Source organism: Prosopis cineraria, unplaced genomic scaffold, assembly GCF_029017545.1.
Source record: "Prosopis cineraria cultivar Desert tree isolate PC_DT_omini unplaced genomic scaffold, ASM2901754v1 PC12, whole genome shotgun sequence".
In the NCBI taxonomy this organism is placed as follows: domain Eukaryota; kingdom Viridiplantae; phylum Streptophyta; class Magnoliopsida; order Fabales; family Fabaceae; genus Prosopis; species Prosopis cineraria.
In genome coordinates this window covers 13762289-13781493 of record NW_026555343.1, presented here as the reverse complement: position 1 = coordinate 13781493, position 19205 = coordinate 13762289, and the positions used below count along the sequence as shown (strand labels likewise).

Here is a 19205-nt window from a genome sequence, read left to right as displayed (position 1 = left end):
AAAAAATATAAGTCACACAGAGCATATACAACACAATATATATGGATGCACAAGATGTTGTTCATGAATTCTTAACACAATTAAAATATATAACCACATAGAGCATGTATAATATAATATTCATAGGTGCATAACACGATATTCATAGATTCTCAATGCAATGTCCATAAGCATCCAATTGATCTGTAGGTTAATTAAAATAGTCATGCAAAGTATGTACAACATAATGTCTATAAGTCCACAACACGATATTCATAAATTTTCAACACAATATCCATGTGTGCTTAGTTGATCAATAGGTTTAATAAATATATACAAGTTATACAGACAATATACAATACAATGTTTATGAATGTACATCATGATGCTCATGAATTTTTAACTGAATGTCCATGTGTGTCAAGTTGATTAAGGATACAATTGTACTTTCACCTTTAAAAAAAATTGCAACAAGGATTCTTTGGCTTGTAGTGCATTTTCAAAACACCTGCGCAATTTTTTCTTTTTTAGGGTCTTTAGCACGATTGTCCCTTTCTTTTAATCATTACTATTAGTTTTGTCTCTGTCTAGGTGTCTACCCAGGAACCGGCCTATGGCATGGACTAGTCAACCCTCCAAAACCAGTAAAAAGTAAATCCATCAATAACTTATCAGAATTGGTGAAAGCTGGTCTTAAAAAAAAAAAATCTCAATAACCCAAGATTGTATTATGTTATATTTTTACTTGTCTTATTGTTGGTTTTTCTTTAGGGTTATACACATATTTGAGAATCTATTGTTGGTAAAAAAATCTATTAATACTTTTAGCTAATAATAAAAGCTCATGTTGGTTTGATACTTTGATTAGACAATTATTGTAACATGCTTGATGATTTTGATCATTTATAATTGATAACAAATAGTTTTATGAAAATGTTGGTGCAAGTGACTACAATTTTAATATATATGATAAGAATATAATTGAATAGTGTCTAAAATATTTTTATTGTTCATACATAACATTTAAATTTTATTATTTTAATTGATGCAAGTTAAATCACATCATGATTGAGTGAATCAATATTCTATTGATTCAATATCGGTTCTGACAAAATGTTAGTCTCTGCTATGAAAGGCATGTGTGGTTTATGATTTGCTTGGAAGAAAGTGGGCAAATAAAAAATCATTATAAGCCAATAAAATTAATTTTATTATTTATAGGTCTAAGGTCCTATGAGTGTAAATAGTCTTTCCCTGGTTCTCTTTTTGCATGAATTGCATTGGCCTATCAAAACCTTTCTAGCAAAAAGTTGCTTTATGTATTGTCACTTGTTTTGTGGAAATTTTGCTTATGTTCATGCTCATTTGTCTTGACCTAAATTTATAAATAACTTTTAACAAAGTTGCTTTATGTAATGTCACATGCTTTGTGAAAATTTTAAAAATGTTCATATTATTCTTTTTTATTTTATTTATAAATAACTTTTAACAAGTTGCTGTGTGTATTGTCACTTCCTTTGTGAAAATTTTGCTTGTGTTCATTTTACTTCTTTTTGTCTTGGCCTGAATTTATAAAGAACTTTTAACAAAGTTATTGCTTTATGTATTGTCACATGCTTTGTGGAAATTTTGCTCATGTTCATATTACTCCTTTTGTTTTATTTTTAAATAACTTTCAGCAACGTTGCTTTATGCATTGTGATCACCTACTTTGTGGAAATTTTGTTTATGTTCATGTTACTCTTCTCCTCTTGTTGACAAATCGTTTTTAAAATGTTTAATTAACCGAATTACGAAAAAATTTAAAATTTATTAATTCTATTTTAAAATTTAATAACTTTTTAACTTTACCGTTATTAAATTTACATACTTAAATAACATACTTTCTCTCATTAACATGAATGGAGAATAAAAGAAAAAATTTATGATAAAAATGTAATGATGTAATTTATTAATATGATCAATTTTATTCCTCTTTTTACTTTATAAATAAAATTAGAGGTAGTTTTCAAATTTTTAAATGGACGTTTCCATTCCCGACTCCTTACCATGGTGGGACATGAATGAGAGGAAAGGAGTGACTCTGCCAAGTGGTGGATACATGACTCCGAGTCAGCAGGGCGTATTTTGATAGAAGATACTTTTGCTAAATTTATCTTAATTTATTATTTTAAAAAATTGTAATTGTAAGGTAAAGATTTGTTCCTAGACATAACAGAACTATTAAATTTGCTTTACATTAATACTGAATATTCATTAAATTATGATTGAAATTCTATAATCTTGCTATTGAAAAAAATAATTAAAAAACTTAACTACTAAAAACCAAGAGATATAGCATACAAAACTTATGACCAACGAAGTCAAGTATCCAAATCTTAAGTCAGATCCTGACTAAACTCCTACATTGATTTGTATGAATGTGCCAATGTCTTAGGTTTTGTGGTATATCGAAGGAAATGTCAAAAAAAAAAAAAAAACCGGGGAGGGGGGGACAAAGAAGAAGAGTGTTGAGAATTTTACCAAAACAAAAAAAGTGGTGCAGAGCAATGACGAATGAATTGATCGACGATGGATGGAGCAACAACGAACAGTTAAATACCTTTAGGAATCGCAAAGCAATACGACAGCAACTATCGGGGACAATAAGAATGAATGGAACACATGATGATGGTTACGGCTCTCTTGGTTTAATCAGTTAGATTGGTAGTCGAATCGATGAAATAATAATTAAATTAAAATAACATTTATATGTATCAAATTGATGACATCATAATTAAATAAAAATGATATTTTTATGTATATATATAAATAAAACATTACAAATATCAACAATATCATTTTCAATAATTTCTTCATTTTTTCCCTATGTATAAGTTTTTGTTTACCACATTTGTCTTTTAAAGAAAATAAGTGATCAATTTTCTTAACAGTTTAATTCATATAATGCCAATAAATAAATTATAAACTTCAGTTATGTCAAAATTACATGGTTTAAAATGGTCCAATCCCTAAAACAGAACCGACACGCTTTTGTATCTAGGCGGCGGTCCGTCTGATCTGATCGTTCTGGTCAGTTAGGGTCATACGAAGTTGTTGCAGATTTGGTGCAGACAAGCTTTCTTTTCTAATCCTCATGGATGTGGTCCAATTTCGTTCTCCACTTGTCGTGTATTTGTGCGATGGGTTCTAATTAGATTTGAATTTCATGCTACTACTCCAAAGAATTTGGATTGGACCAAGTATGAATTTCTTCCTTGACCTTTTTGCTAGGCCCTCCATCGCAACTTTCTATTCCTTTATGTGCTTGGCGTCTTCATTCATAGAACTAGTTATTATGAACACTTATATATGGCTGGATCTATTGTGTTTATCAATCAGTCTAGGCGTTTTCTTCTCTTTTGAAGAGTTGTTGGAGATGTTCTGTTCCAGATTTGAATCCTCTCCTCCTCCCTTTTGCCCTTTTCTTCTCTTCAACTCATCCTTACTCTTAGATTAGAAATTGAATGGTTGAGATCTAATATCAGATTCATCTATCTATATTAACAATAGTCTACAGTTAGTATGCATTCTACAGTTGTGAATTGTTTAGGAAATTTGAACAGTTTAAATTTATTTATTTATTTTTTTATGTTATATGATAATAGATTTATAAAATATTAAACATTAGTCATTCAATTTTTAATCCAAAGTTGTGAAAATGGGATGAGGGAAAAAATAGGAGAAAAAGGGATGAGGAGAATTCCAAATTCGTTCCCTACGCCATTGTGATGAAGGCTTCTAGTGTAAGTGTAATATTCATTGAAAACAAGGAAGAGGTTTCCACATTTAATATTCAACTATGTTTCAAATAAGATTGCCTCTAATAGAATGATATTTGTGGGTAACTAAAAAAAAAAAGCAAAATAAATAAATTGACATGTACACACGCTATAATGTAAATTGTTATTCAAGCACAACTTAACATACACCACAACCAACAACAATAACAATTTAGTGTCAAACGCAACCATGTTAATGGAAAACTATCTTTTTATTTTCATAATAATGTTATGATCATATTCAGATTTGATAAACAAAAGAATACAGAATAAAACTCAGGGTGTGAGTGAAGGAGAATAGTCTCAGGTAAGGGTGAAATACATCATAGAGGAAGACGCTCAACAAAATCATCGACACTTCCTGGACCTTAGTGCTCATCTTCTATATCTAATCCCTACCCATAATCTAGATCCGGCTCAATGCCTATAAGTAATCTCATATAGAGCCCAACCCATTCATTACAATGCCCTTCCCTTGAAATTGACCTTGTCCTCAAGGTCAAAAGTAATAAAAGCATCCTGAAGAACATCCAAAGCTTGCCTATGGGCGGATCCAACCATTCCAGCGTAACAATGTGTAAGGGACCCAAGAAACTTGCTGGTGAATGCATGATGTAATGCTGCCTTTGAAAAGTCCAGATGTCAAAAGATTACCCAGACATAAAACTTGTGAAATCTGACTCTGATGGTAGCCTTCATCTACCATAACTTCCTGGGCAGATAGGGTTGCTACATGATATAAAATATGCTCCCATTCAAAATTAAAAATATTTGTAGCAGCTATAAAAACTTTAGTAGATGGAGTTGGCAAGTCCCCCTGAAAATAATGCACAAAATTAAGGTAACCCATAACAGCTAGCAAATTGAGCCGCAAGTCCTTCACAGAGTATATTAAAAAGTGAGCAATTTGATGGGTAACCTTGTTGGAGTCATCTGATCCAACCCACAACCCATTAATTATCAACATTACCATAACATAAAATTCTTCAAAAATCATGGGGCTTGGTTGTAGGGAACTGAATGAAGAATCCCCAGCACAAATAAATGTTACCGTCGTAGCTTCATTTGCAGTCGATAGAGTAACTAATAAATCTACATTCAAGCTCCATTCTCGCTGAATCTCTCCAGGGTCAAACACCAAAATATAAAATGGTAACCTATTTTGATAATGCAAACATGAGGCAAAGATTGTAATACAATATTGTAATAAACACCCAATTGACATTTCAGACGGAATGCACCAATTTCCAGGCTTGCAAGAATGCAAATTGGATTTAGCAGCAACCTCATATAAAAAAAATCGAGTTACTGGCGCAATGTTAAAAGCTATATGTTCATCCTTCTCAAAATGTTGATTGTTCCAGCCTTTATGGTTATAAAATTCTACAAAGCTGAATGTTATGTGTAACAATCTTGATAAATAAAATAAGAATAATTGTGTTAATGTCTTTTTATTTATTTGAAACAATTATGACAACAAGGAGTATCGGCACAGTAGAAGTGTGCTTATAATTCCTTCATTGGGTCTAGAGTTCGAATCTGTTGAGGCACAAACAAAGTCTTTCTTTTTTTTTTTTCAGCTTCTAAAATTACCAAAATGCCCTCATCACATGAGATATTTTTTCTCTCTTCTTGCCTTCTTCGAGCATTCTGAGAAGCAGAGAATTAGAGAACTGGATACCAATCCCTCGCCTGTCATCCATCGATCTTTTCCTTTCTTCCTTGTCAATCACTGGTCGCACCGTCGTTCACGCAAGCCACCATCTCCGGTGTGTTTGCTGTTATTTCGTCCGCCGTTGGTGTGATTCTTCCCCTGTTTCACTGCCATTTCTCTGCTCGTTTTCTGTGAGACGGTGGCAAGTGCGTGGGTATCTTCTCCTTCGTTGTCTTCGATTGGAGTTCGCCGTCGGTGTTGTGGGAGACCTCAGAGCGTTCATGTTCCTCTCTTGCTAGCGTTGTGTTGTGGGAGTTGATTAGTGGCTGTGGGAGGTTCATTTTGTTGGCTTTCACTCTTTCCCCTGTACCTACCGTCGTCTCTTTCTCCTTGTATCTGCCAATGTGAACGGAGGTAAAGATGTCTTAAGTCCACTTCTCTCATCATTTCTATGTGTGCTCGTATCTTAGGACTGAAGTGATGATGCTTCAATTTTTCTGCTATTGTGAATGTTTGAATAAAGATAAAAAATTGATTCAAGATGAAATTTTAATGTTGAACTAAGATGGTACTTAATCAATTTGAATTCTGTGGATTTAAGATTGATATTTTTGTTAGAGGAAATGGGACTTGAGAGGTTGTTTGATTTAAATGTTTTATATTGGAAAATGGAATTAAAGAGGAAGAAGTTTGATTTGAGCTTAAGAATTAGTGTATGGGAGATGTTTGGCATAATGCCTATTAGAAGAAACTTTACTTGATTTGCATATTTCTGAAATTTCATTGATCCTTGCAAGTAGTATGTTCAATTTGAGTGCTATTACTCTATAAACTTAAATTAAACATTGTAAAGGAGATTTGATTGTGAAACTTGTATATAACTATTTGAATTCTTAGAGATTGTATGGCTATTGATAAATGGTTGGACAACAGATTGTAGGTTAGGAACCTTGTGTGAATGATTGTAAAGTGATGCATTCAAGGTGTTTGTTAAAAAGTCTAAGAGAAAATCCTACCCCATTTGTGCAATTAACTATATATGTCTAAGGTTATATAGTGAAATTATGATGTGTAAATTATGGTGTTGTGGAACCTTAAGTTCATGATAGTTTCATAGTTATCCTATCTCTAGCATGAGAGGAACATATAGTTCATGAAGAAAACTACCTTTAGTTGATAGCTTATACTAGGATTTGATGATTTTATTTTGAAAAGTTGCTTGTATAGAAGTTATTTTTTTTTCTATTTTGAGACTTGGAATTTGTGGATATTGATTAGATATTTATGAAAAATTTATATTAAGTATTTTTCTCTTGAACTTGACATGGATTTGGGATGGGGATGTGCTCTTTTAGGTTGATGAATGCTAATCTCAAGTAATTTAAGGAGTTTGAGTGGATACTTAGGTAAAGTGTATGTAAGAATAATAATGGTGCTATATTAGGTATTAGGGAATTAAGGAGTGGCCTATATTGTGTAAGTAATTGATTTGGAGTTAAGTTATATGTTTGAGAATCTATCAGGTAAATGGATCACGCCCCAAATCAATCTATACATTAACAAATTTTGTTTTATCAAAATGTTATTTTCAACAATTTACAATTATTAGTATGATTTTCTCTAGTATTGATTACTTTTATTAATTAAATTTCCCTTGCACATATACTTATAAGATCATCAAAAATACTTTTATTAGTTCTAGTACTCCTTCATTCGATAAAAACAATCATGTAAATTGGTGAAGGAGTTTATGAAACATTAGTTGTGAATTTTCCTAATTAAAAAAATTGAATTTTTAATCAATTCATATGAGTTTGTTATTGAAAATAGAAAAAGGTATTTTGATAAGTGGTTATTTTCTTGCATGTTTGAAAAAATAATTTTTAGATAATTGTAAGCAGAATACTATTTGCTAATGGCAGTTCCATTTAGCTCTTGGCACGCCATGATCAAAGACCAGCTAGTTTGATTTTCAAGAGTTTTGTTCTCACCGTTTCGTGGCTTCGATTACATTTGGTTGGTTGCTCTCATGGACTGTATGTCCACGTCTATTTCACGGCTTTGACCATATCTAATTATTTACCCTTGTGAACTATGTATTCATATTTGTTACTTATTTTGTTAAGTCCTCAAAATTTTAATCTTTTAATTGACTTATATATTTAAATTTTATTGGTTTTAATTAATAAGTATGTCATCTCTTCTATTCATATATAATTCATTTATAATTCATTTAATTCTTCAAGAGCTAATGATCGAGCATTTTAGTTTATTCATACTTAATGTTTTATGATTCTTGGTTCCAAGATTTAGTGAGCATATTATATTGTACTATTCTCTTTCCAATCTTTTTATATATATTGCTTAAGTTTATTCATTTTATTCTTTTAAATTTTATTATCATTGGAATGTTATTCACTGAAAATAATTTGGGTCTCGGATAGTGTAGTTGACACTAAACCACCTGCTGAAAATTGAGGAGTCTATTATTGACTAGAAGTGGGGGAGCTAAGGATTGAACTTTCTTTTAATGTAAAGTTTTAATTATGAAATCTTATTTTATAAACTTATTTTTAGGTGTTTCATATAGTCTGTGGCTAGATTATTTATGTTGTTATATATTTTGTCCACTGGCTAGAAGGAGTTTTGCTCCTGATTGATTTGATATTTTAATTGAAACATATTATAGAATTTTTATGAGGCTCTATTTATAAGGAAGGTTTTGCTAAATTTTCCATAAAAAAAGTGCTGAAACTTTTATTATGGGTGAAAATTATTAAAGGTGTTAGAAATTTCAATATAAATTTAATTATATTTTAGAAATAAATATTAACTAATAGATTAAAGTTTCCTTGATCACGTCTTAAGAGATGTCTGTTTGTGCATATATCCCGTGCCAGTAATGTCTAATTTTTGGAATGAAATAAATTGAGCAAATTCCACTTGAAATTTGGTCCAGTCAACGCGTCACCCAATATCAGTATTGGAGCAACAAGTTGAAACCCTTCCTTTAAGTATTCAATGGAAATCATATTGTGCAAACTCGTGCCAATGAAAATTATAGGAGATAAGCAGCCATTTACGGCACCATACTACTTTATCTCAGGAGCAATTAGCAGTTGAGCATACAAACGCACATGAAACAAATCATGGTATCCAATTTCAGCAAGACCAACTAATTGATGCCTACTTAATACACCAATATCGAAATCTTTCAAATTGTCACACCCCAATACTCATGGTGTGACCGATACAAAATATGAGATAAACTCATATTTCATAAGCCTCAATTATCTAAATATTAAACTATAATAGTGATAGATATTTATACTAATTAATAAATCATATAATATATACATATATAATTATAAATTTCATAAATTCTTAAATATTCGGTAAAAATTTTGGCAGAGTCTCCCCTGTAATTAGAACGTCCCAAAATTTTTATAGCCAATAAACTTGTCAACAAATCCAGAAGAGGAGCTTAACTCTACACTAGTAGATTACATGATAACAAAAATAGGAGCAGAACCTAACTACGGTATCTGTGGAGCACTAACTACCATTGTATAATATAATGACTATTTATATTAAATTAAACGATTGAAGCATGCTTCCACTGTCCAAAATGCAATAAAGGCATAAAGCCCCTCAATGATTAGCTGGAGGAGCAAGGTCAACTACATTATCTGAGACCAAAAATTTTTTTTTCATGAATAACGTCCCAACAATAAATAATAAAACATAAATAAAATGAAAAGTTTGAAATAGTCATGTAAGTTAAAAAAAACAAAACTTTCCATAAAAATTCAATAAATTTCATAATAAAATGTCTCCATAAATATTCAAGTAAATCTCAAATCATTGAATTATCGTAGCAAATAATAATATCGCTTGATTTCAAGAAAGCACATAAATGAAATAAATATTTATGCCACGAAAAACAAATATGGACACACAATTCACGAGGATAAGTAACCAAACGCAGCCGAAGCCACGAAACAAACGTGGACACACAGTCCACAAGGGTAATGCTAACCAAACGTGGCTTGAAGCCACAAAACAAATGTGAGTACAATGCTCACGAATAACTATCCCTCCGTTCCACGTGCATTGGCCATCGCACGAGGCTAGCACCTCCTATAAACACCCTGCTAGCTAGGTGTACCATGGCGCGCCAAGGGCTAACAGAACCGCCGTTAGCAACTAGTGTTCTGTATAAAGTCTCTTTTAAATCCACTTTCAAACATGCGAGAAAATCATCATTGGTAAAAATATAATTTTTATTTTCAATGTCAAACTCGCATGAATCATTTTTCCATAACAATTCAATGATTTTCAAAATGAAATCCCATAATTAAAGTCCAAACTTGTATTTATTGAATAATTGACATTTCAAAAGTGCTAAAGGTAATTTCATAAAATAGAAAAGTTTAATTAACAAAATTACCCAGTACTCACATTGTTGTTATAAAATGATTTTCATAAAAATGTAATATTTTAGTAAAGGAAATTTTATAAAGAAAATCAGTTGGGATGCTATCCACTTACCTGAAATACTTCCCAAAATTTATAACTTACTCCTTATCCTTTTTATCGAGATCCTCTTTCTCTAGACACCATATGAAATATAATAGGGTCTTAATAGACTTTCAATAAGTTCAATAAGACTTTATTTCAAACTAACATATCAAACATTTAACTATAATAAATTTAAAGCCTTAGAACCAAGATTTACACATAAAGTAACAATTGCTAAATACTCAATTAAAATGCAATTTTCTCTTTAGCCTTTTGTCAAATGCTTAGTGTGCATCATTTCAACCATTCAATTGAGCTTTTTAACATTCAAATCTCTTGCTCAATCATTAATCAACAACCATACAACTCCTAAGAAATCCACTAATTACACACTAGCTCCATAATTATCAAATTTCTAGATAATACTCATGTTAATTCACAACTAAATAGTATCTAAACTAAATATACTTCTTATAAGAATTAATGAAATTTCATAAACTTCAAAATCATGCAAAGTTCCTTCTATCAAACATTTTATCAAACACCTTACATGCCTTCATGCCCAACTATAATACAAGCTTCCTCATTTCCTTAAAAACTTTATTAATACCTAAATTTCCAAGCTTTCCATTTTTTTTTCCTTCAACACAAGTCAATTGAGATCAAAGAAAATTAAATCTAATTCTTCTTTTACAGTAATCTACATAAGAGAAATTATCTACCGACAATCATGCTCTTAAATTCAAATTTAGCTTGGTTAAACTCATGTATTCCCTTCTATCACGCACAGCAGCATCAAAAATAAAAGAAACATCATAGCTAAGCCAAATATCACACAGATAAAACAGCAAAGAGGTAGGCGATTTGAAGCTCCACACCTTAAATCGATTACGGTAGAATAGGAAAGGAGGAAGAACGAATTCGCTGCGCTGAATAAGGGAAGAAGAAAGGAACCTCTTACACTAACTCACATCAGCAAAAATCAAAGAAGAGACAGCACCTATCGGTCATAGGAGGAAGAGAAATTGAGGTTACCTCACGCTCATAACTAAGGAGGAAGAGAAGTTCAAGATGACGCACCACGCATCACTGTCAGCTACGAAGCAGAGAAGAGGTAAAGAACGGCCAAACAAGGGAGTGAACCCAGCTATCTCCCACTTCCAGCTACAAAATATGGACGCGAACAGAGGAAGCCGATGGCAAAGATCTAGGAAGCAAGTCGATGGTGAAGAGCAGAAACGCAAACTGACAGTAAAGAATCAGGGGAGCTCATATTGGTGAAGAAAGGAGAGAAATTGAGGAAAAAACAAAATGATCTGTCTCGCGTAGGAAGAATATAAATTCTGACCAAAAAGGAAAATTTGGAAAACTACAAGATGTGACATAAGGAAAAATTACAAGAATGAGCCCAAAATTTTCTATGGTTTAAAACAAAATAAAATCAAACTTTTGCTCAATGAAAATCAAACTCTGGACCTTCAATAAATTTCATTTAACCACCATTCTCCACTTTTTATAAAACTAATTTAAATAAAAATATCAATTAAAAGAACATTTAATTTAAAATTTTGGATCATTACATTCTTTCCCCCTTAAGAAATTCGGTCCTCTGAATTTGAATGAATGGTTATCTTAATTTTGAAATAAATGTGAATACTTCTCCTGCATCTTACTCTTTTCTTCCTAGGTAGCTTCTTCGATAGAGTAGTTACGTTACAACACCTTCACAAAGACGATTTCCTTCGACCTGAGCTTTTATATCTGTTTTTCAAGAATGGCTACTGGAAATTTTTTATAGAATAGGTCTTTGTTTGATAACCTACACTTTCTCTTTAACATCTTGCACAAAGTCTGGTCTTAAAATTTTGTCATCTTCAATTTCAAACCAATCCAATCAGAGACCTATACTGCCTACCATATAAGGCCTCAAACGGTGCCATTTGTATACTCGTTTGATAACTATTATTATATGAAAACTCCATCAATGCAAAATGCTCATCCTAATTTCCTCTAAAGTTTAAAACACAAGATCTCAATATATCTTCAAGAATTTGGATTGGTCTTTCAAACTGATCGTTTGTTGGCGAATAAACATCTGTGCAAAAATCCAATCAAGTTCCCAACGCTTCTTGAAATGATCTCTAAAACCATGATGTGAATTGTGGTCCTCTATTAGAAATTATATATACTAAAACCTATGCAATCATACAATTTGATCAACATATATTCGAGAATAATCGCTGGCAATATACTTCATCTTGACTGGAATGAAATGTGTAGATTTGGTTAATCTATCAACAATCACCCAAATAGAATCATACTTCTTAGTGGTTAAAGTGGCCTTGTTGGCTTCTAGTGTTCTGCCTTAACTTGCTAAATACAAGACATTGTGAAACAAAGTCTACCACATCCGCTTTCATTCCTTCCCACCAATACAATTGCTTCAAGTCTTGATACATCTTTGTAGATCCTAGATCGATTGTATGTGCTGAATGGTGAGCTTTTTCCAAAATACTTCTTCTAAGTTCTTCAACTTGCGGAACACAAATTCTATTATCGTGTCTTAAAACACCCTCTTGGTTAATAGTCAACTTAATGTTCTCCCTCTTCTTGACCAGTTCTAATAGTTTGCAAAGTTTTAAATCTAAATTCTAAGCAGCTTTAATTTGATCAATCAAGGAAGAACGAGCTTGCAAGTGACCTAATAATACTCTCCTCTCAACAATTTCAAACTTCACTCATTCTTGTTCAAGCTTATAAATGTCCTGCATCAAAGGTCTCCTTACCATTGTTATACACGATAGACTACCTATAGATTTTCTACTTAAAGCATTAGCTACTACATTTGCCTTGCCAGGATGATACTGAATTGTGCAATCATAATCTTTAAGCAATTTCATCCTTCTCCTTTACCTAAGATTAAGATCTTTTTACTTTAAGATGTATTTAAGACTCTTGTGATTAGTAAAAATTTCACAAGTCTCACAACACAAATAATGTTGCTAGATTCTTAAAGCAAAAATGACTATTGCCATTTCTAAGTCATCAATCGAATAATTTCATTCATGTTTCTTGAGTTTCTTGGATGCACATGCAATTACTCTCTCATTTTACATTAAGATAAAACCAAGACCAAAACAAGAAGAATCATAGTAAACTACATATCCCCCTGATCCTAATGGCAGGCTTAAAACTGGGGCAATTGTTATATGGTCTTTCAATTTTTAAAATTTTTCCTCACATTCGTCACTCTAAAAAATTTCACACATTTTTTTTTTTGAAAAACATTAAGCTCCTGTCAACTAATCAAAGAGATCGTCAACGTGAAGCAATGAGTATTTATTTTATTATTATTATTATTATTATTATTATTATTATTATTTTTAGTTGCCTTGCTAAGTTGTCGATAATCAATACAAAGTCTTAGTGATCGACCTTCTTTTTAACAAAGAGAATTAGTGCCCCCCAAAGGAAAGTACTAAGATAAATAAATTCTTTATCCAACAACTCTTGTAGCTAACTCTTCAATTCTCTTATCTTAGATGGTACCATTCTGTAAAGGGGAATTAAAATTAACTGAGTACTTAAAATCACATTAATAGCAAATTTGATTTCCCTATCTTAAGGTAACCTAGGCAACTTATCTGGAAAGACATTAGAAAATTCTCTAACTATTAGAATATGTTCCAAACTAGAAATTGGTTACTAGACATCCTTTATCAAAGCTAAATACTCTCGATAACCCTTCATCAAAAGTCATTATGCCTTCATGGCTGAGATTAAAACTGTTGATCTTTCTATTTGGCTTACTTGGAAAATAAAGAGTTTCTCGAGGAATTTCAAATCTCACTACTTTTAAGTAGCAGTCAATAGCAACATGACAAGTAGCTAATCAATCCATGCCTAAAATTATATCAAAATTAATCATATTTAATAGTATCAAATCAATTAGGGTTTCTTTACCCTCAACAGATACTTCACAAGATTCACATCCCTACCTAACAAAGAGAGGTTCTCCTCTTGGAGTAGCAACCATAAAAGAATTATCAAGTTTGATGGGTTCCTTACCCAATCTCTTAGAAAAGTACATAAAAATATAGGAATGTGTTAAATCAAGATCAATCAATACATACACACTTTTAGAACATACAGTAATAATAACTATAACCATATCATTTGAAACTTAAGTATCCTGTCAAGTCATAGCATAAATCTGTGCTTGTCCTTGCCTTCAAAATTGTCCTTACTTTATAGGAGTTTTCCCTGGCATACCCTTATTAGCAAAAATAGAAGGGACACTGACCAAAGTATCAAGTAGGGAGGAGGTCAAATAGATCCCTAGCTAGACACCGATTAAACAAGAAGACTGTTTCTTCTTAAATAACTAACCTGTCTGCATTCATAAGAAGCACTAGATGCCTTATGACAAGATCTAGAATAAAAATTCCCACAAGTAGTACTAAGAGCCCTAATATAACTTGGATGATTAAAATCTTGCTCAGACTGCGGTTTAGGATTCCTAAAACTATATCTAGAATCTGGGGAACCAATGAAGATGAGATCCAGATGTCTGCTACATCCCAAGAGAATAAAACTATCCCTAAAATTGATCATTTCTAGAAGAACCCTTGAATCTCACTCCATCTTCCCTCTTACATCTCTTAGAAACCACCTTGTTTTCTTGATGCTTTAACTCAATTCTTAGAGCAGCATCTTTAGCTAGTGAATAGTTAGTGAAAAGCTTCATCATGACAATTATTAGATCATGTATCTCCGAGGCAAACCATGAACAAATTTACAGATCCTTTCTTTCTTATAAGACACTATGTGAGAAGCAAAAGAAAAGAAAGTCTTACAAATTTTTGATCAAGTTCTAATACTAACCCAATATGTCTCAAGTTTAAGAATTCTTCAATCTTAGCATCTTTTTTCAATACCTTTAAGAAACTCTACTAGGTTCCCTTTTTCATTAGTTCTATAAAAAGCAAGGAAATTCAGCTTGATAAAACTATCAATTTCACTATAGTAGTCTCCTCTCTAACGACACTATAAATTTCCTCTTCAGTACCTTTGTGTAGTCGATAAAGTACCCTCATAAGATTAGGGTATAAAGACTCAACCTCAAATAAAATCTCTTGAATATGCCTAGGGGATCAACCACTCCTAATCCTTGCTTGCTTATGACCCTGCCCTCATCCATGAAGGGGCAATTCATTGTGTGGAATAGAGGACCTATTTGGTGCCCTACTGCTACTAGAACTCTTGCTAAAAGGACGATGTCTGCATGACATACATACTATAATTATACAGGAAGTACAATAAATAAGAAAAGAATAACTATTTAGGATTTCCTAAAAGGGCCTTCAATAAAGCCTCAATTATTACTATGCCCGGGTTTATAATAATAATTGGGACTCCAAAGAAGAATCCTTGCTCCATGTAACCATAGAAACCTAAGGTCTGATACCATCTATCGCACCCCAATACTCATGGTGTGACCGATACAAAATATGAGATAAACTCATATTCCTTAAGCCTCAATTATCCAAATATTAAACTATAATAGTGATAGATATTTATATTGATCAATAAATCATATAATATATACATATATAATTATAAATTTCATAAACTCATAAATATTTAGTAAAAATTTTGGTAGAGTCTCCCCTGTATTTAGAACGTCCCAAAATTTTTATAGCCAATAAACCTATCAACAAATCCAAAAGAGGAGCTTAACTCCACATTAGTAGATTACATGATAATAAAAATAGGACTAGAACCTAACTACGGTATACATGGAGCACTAACTATCATTGTATAATATAATAACTATTTACATTAAATTAAACGATTGAAGCATGCTTCCACTGTCCAAAATGCAATAGAGCCCCTCAATAATTAGCAGGAGGTGTAGGGTCAACTACATTATCTGAGACCAATTTTTTTTTTTCATGAATAACGTCCCAACAATAAATAATAGAACATAAATAAAATGAAAAGTTTGAAATAGTCATGTAAGTTAAAGAAACAAAACTTTTCATAAAAATTCAATAAATTTCATAATAAAATGTCTCTATAAATATTCAAGTAAATCGCAAATCATTGAACTATCGTAGCAAATATCGCTTGATTTCAAAAAAGCACATAAATGAAATAAATATTTATAAACAAATTACTGAATAAAAATCAATGGAATATAAAATCATCAAATAATTGAATTCATAATTATAGAGACTTATCAGAACAATTAACAGACGTGGACACACAGTCAACGAGTGTAAATAACCAAACGCGGCTTATGCCATGAAAATAAACGTGGACACACAATCCACGAGGGTAAATTACTAAACGCAGCCGAAGCCACGAAACAAACGTGGACACATAGTCCACGAGGGTAATGCTAACCAAACATGACTTGAAGCCATGAAACAAATGTGAGTACGATGCTCACGAATAACCATCCCTCTGTTCCACTTGTGTTAGCCATCGCACGAGGCTAGCACCTCCTATAAATACTCTGCTAGCTAGGTGTATCATGGCGCGCCAAAGGCTAACGAAACTGCCGTTAACAACCAGTGTTCTGTATAAAATTCCTTTTAAATACACTTTCAAACATGCGAGAAGATCATCATTGGTAAAAATATAATTTTCATTTTCAATGTCAAACTTACATGAATCATTTTTCCATAGCAATTCAATGATTTTTAGAATGAAATCCCATACCAAAGTCCAAACTTGTATTTATTGAATAATTGACATTTCAAAAGTGCTAAAGGTAAATAAAGAAGTTTAATTAACAAAATTATCCAGTACTCATATTGTTGTTATAAAATGATTTGCATAAAAATGTAATATTTTAGTAAAGAAAATTTTATAAAAAAAAATTAGTTGGGACGCTATTCACTTACCTAAAATACTCCCCAAAATTTATAACTTACTCCTTATCCCTTTTATCAAGATCCTCTTTCTCTAGACACCATATGAAGTATAATAAGGTCTTAATAGACTTTCAATAAGTTCAATAAGACTTTATTTCAAACTAACATATCAAACATTTAACTATAATAAATTTAAAGCCTTAGAGCCAAGATTTACACATAAAGTAACAATAGCTAAATACTCAATTAAAATGCAATTTTCTCTTTAGCCTTTTGTCAAATGCTTAGTGTGCATCATTTCAACCATTCAATTGAGCTTTTTAACATTCAAATCTCTTGCTCAATCATTAATCAACAACCATACAGCTCCTAAGAAATCCACTAATTACACACTAGCTCCATAATTATCAAATTTCTAGATAATACTCATGTTAATTCACAACTAAATAGTATCTAAACTAAATATACTTCTTATAAGAATTAATGAAATTTCATAAACTTCAAAATCATGCAAAGTTCCTTCTATCAAACATTTTATCAAACACCTTACATGCCTTCATGCCCAACTATAATACAAGCTTCCTCATTTCCTTAAGAACTTTATTAATACCTAAATTTCCAAGCTTCCCTTTTTTTTTTCCTTCAACACAAGCCAATTGAGATCAAAGAAAATTAAATCTAATTCTTCTTCTACAGTAATCTACATAAAAGAAATTATCTACCGACAATCATGCTCTTAAATTCAAGTTCAGCTTGGTTAAACTCATGTATGCCCTTCTATCACGCACAGCAGCATCAAAAATAAAAGAAACATTATAGCTAAGCTAAATATCACACAGACAAAACAGCAAAGAGGTAGGGGATTTGAAGCTCCACACCTTAAATCGATTACGGTAGAATAGGAAAGGAGGAAGAATGAATTCGCTGCGCTGAATAAGGGAAGAAGAAAGGAACCTCTTACACTAACTCACATCAGCAAAAATCAAAGAAGAGACAGCACCTATCGGTCATAGGAGGAAGAGAAATTGAGGTTACCTCACGCCCATAGCTGAGGAGGAAGAGAAGTTCAAGATGACGCACCACGCATCACTGTCAGCTACGAAGCAGAGAAGAGGTAAAGAACGGCCAAACAAGGGAGTGAACCTAGCTATCTCCCACTTCCAGCTACAAAATAGCAAGGCGAACAGAGGAAGCCGATGGCAAAGATCTGGGAAGCAAGTTGATGGTGAAGAGCAGAAACGTAAACTGACAGTAAAGAATCAGGGGAGTTCATATTGGTGAAGAAAGGAGAGAAATTGAGGAAAAAATGAAATGATCTGTCTCACGTAGGAAGAATATAAATTTTGACCAAAAAGGAAAATTGGTAAAACTACAAGATATGACACAAGAAAAAATTACAAGAATGAGCCCAAAATTTTCTATAGTTTAAAACAAAATAAAATCAAACTTTTGCTCAATGAAAATCAAACTCTAGACTTTCAAAAAGTTACTAAAGTAAATTTCATTAAGCCACCACTCTCCACTTTTTATAAAACTAATTTTAATAAAAATATCAATGAAAAAAATATTTAATTTAAAATTTTGGGTCATTACAAAAATCTTGAAAGATAGCAAGGATTAGGCACTCCATTGAATGTTCATAAAAAACTGTGTATGGTAGGAGAGATAAAAAGCAACTCCATGTAACATATTGTGGAAGAGCAATGAACAAAGAAGGAAGTACCAGGATCAAAGACCATTTGAACACTCAAACTAGGTGAATTTTGTTGCTCAACTTCAATAACATCAATAATCACAGTTATAACACTTAAAGTAGCACCATAAAAATAATTGCCCATATTAAGACATTGATTCCCAAATGAAATCTGCCCAATAATTCCTTCCTCATAGTCCCAATTCTCAATAATGCTAAGCTCAAGTAATACATTATATCCTCCACAAATAATGACCTTGTCCTCAAAGACAAATGATAGTAAATCACATGGTCAAAAATAAAAATCGCATTAACTAGCACCCTGTATTTGATATTGAAATTCAACTTGAGAATAGAAGATAAGCATATAACAAGGAACATATGAAGATAGTGGTACCTCTATAAATACATTAAAAAAGTAGCTATGTTGGAATTTTTGGAATGAAATCAGATGCTGCATGAATCAATGCAGGTTGACTTGTAAAAGCCAAATTGTGTGCAGGAGCAATGACTAATGAAGCAACTGGTTAACAACCTTTCAATGCCACTACTATCGAAAGTGCAAAGGTGAATCCCAAAAAGGGAACTGATTGAAGAAAGAAGCAAAGCTTATGGTCGAATATGGAATTAAAGCCCTAAGGTGTGACAATCTATTG

General features: G+C 32.0%; 1 protein-coding gene across 1 annotated transcript; it reads right to left on the bottom strand.

The window, feature by feature from the left end:
• Nucleotides 1–5325: 5325 nt before the first annotated feature.
• Nucleotides 5326–18694, bottom strand: LOC129289130 (uncharacterized). Its single transcript, XM_054925940.1, has 4 exons — nt 18580–18694; nt 17892–18063; nt 11011–11220; nt 5326–5850 (listed from the first exon to the last, which is right to left on the bottom strand). The coding sequence occupies exons 1-4, from the start codon at nt 18692–18694 to the stop codon at nt 5619–5621; spliced, it is 729 nt and encodes a 242-aa protein (XP_054781915.1). The 3' UTR covers nt 5326–5618.
• Between the last annotated feature and the right edge of the window lie 511 nt (nt 18695–19205).